At 62.6% G+C, this 1,390-nt stretch overlaps 1 protein-coding gene across 1 annotated transcript in view; it reads left to right on the top strand.

The window, feature by feature from the left end:
• LOC104989556 (maestro heat-like repeat-containing protein family member 2A) overlaps positions 1 to 1,390 on the top strand; it is a gene marked incomplete at its 5' end in the record, with an annotated part of 24,752 nt that overhangs the window by 11,421 nt on the left and 11,941 nt on the right. The window contains 2 exons of the mRNA XM_010841259.1: positions 357 to 475; positions 1,198 to 1,350. Coding sequence (XP_010839561.1) covers positions 357 to 475; positions 1,198 to 1,350 — 272 coding nt within the window. The remainder of the gene's footprint in view (positions 1 to 356; positions 476 to 1,197; positions 1,351 to 1,390) is intronic.

Raw genomic sequence — 1,390 nt, 5'->3', positions numbered from 1 at the left:
CTCGCTGAGGGCACATGAAGGGCCCCACTGGACAGGGTTGCCTCACAGATACTAAGGATGCGGCAGAACTGGCCAAAAACGAGCTCAGAGGGGAAGGCAGTTGGGGCACCTTCAAGGTGGGTTGCCTCTGGCTCGGCAGCTGGCAGAATGCCCATCTGAGCTGTGCACAGAGATGGTTCCCAGGGCCAAGCAAGAGAGGTGGGAATGTAGATGCTGGAGAGCTGTCCAGGCCCAGGGAACCAAGGCAACCCAAGGGGCGGGGAGGTGGGAGCGTTGGGGGCGGGGGCGGGAAAGGGGGCCACCATGATGTGGGCCCTTGGTTCTGGACCGTCGTGCCTGACATTGTATCCCAACAGCAAGCCAGACCTGCTCCTCCTGGGGCGCCTCCAAAGAGCTGGAGCTTGAGAAATGTAAGGAGGACCTGCAGGGCTCAGACATGGAGAAGATTTTCAGCATATCCTCCAGAATCTCCAAGGTGATGAGCGGGAAGGCTGTGTGGGAGTAGCCTCCGGGTGCCTGGGCCATCTCTGGGGGCGGGGCCGGGCTTCTCCTGGTGGTCTTCCCTGGGTCTTCCACAGACCTTGGTCCAACTCAAGTCATGTGTATTTAAGTGACCTGTGATATGTACAGTCCCCACCGTGGTGCCTGGCACACAGTAGGTGCGTCACAGACCCCAGCTGTCTTCTCTTTTCCATATCATATGCTACACTGCGGGGGTCCCGGAAAGAACTGAACAGGGGCCCTGCACACAGGTGTCAGCCCATGGGCAGGCTGACGGCACCCGGTGACTGCAAGTGTCCAGGGCCGCCCAAACCCTCGGGGCTGCAGAGAGGCGAGGCCTCTTCTGCCTCAGGGGCCAGAGGACACTCCCAGGGAAGGCTGCAGGGCCGTAGAGGCGGGACTGGGAGGGTCTGGGGAGAAGCTCCCTGTGCGGGATTCGGAGGGGTGGGGGCAGGCGGTGGGGTGAGGGAGGAGTTGGCCAGCGTCCTCCAGGCTTTTACACTGAGTGATCTCCAAGCCGGCCCGTGATTGACAGGGCCAGAGGCTGGGCGAGGGGGCGAGAGGAGGCTCAGGATGGTTTGCGGGAGGATGGGGCTGGGCTGGGCTGGGCCGAGCTGGGACACTGAGCAGAGCAGGGCAGGCAGGGGAGCCCCTGGGCTTGGAGTGGGACCCAGGAACAGCCTGCTCTGGCTGTAGGTGGCCTGCTTGCAGTTCAACTGCGACGAGGTGGTCTCGCTGGTCCAGAAGCTCTGCGAGAACTTTGGGGCCATGGACCTCCAACACGACAAGGCCTCTGTCACCTGGATATGCACCTTCCTCCAGATGCGGGTCAAGGAGCTGGAGGACAAGGTGACAGCTTGTGGCCCGGCCCGCCAGGGCCTGTGGCTGC

This window comes from Bison bison, unplaced genomic scaffold (assembly GCF_000754665.1).
Source record: "Bison bison bison isolate TAMUID 2011002044 unplaced genomic scaffold, Bison_UMD1.0 scf7180017864158, whole genome shotgun sequence".
Lineage (NCBI taxonomy): Eukaryota > Metazoa > Chordata > Mammalia > Artiodactyla > Bovidae > Bison > Bison bison.
This window is presented reverse-complemented; position numbering and strand designations above follow the sequence as displayed.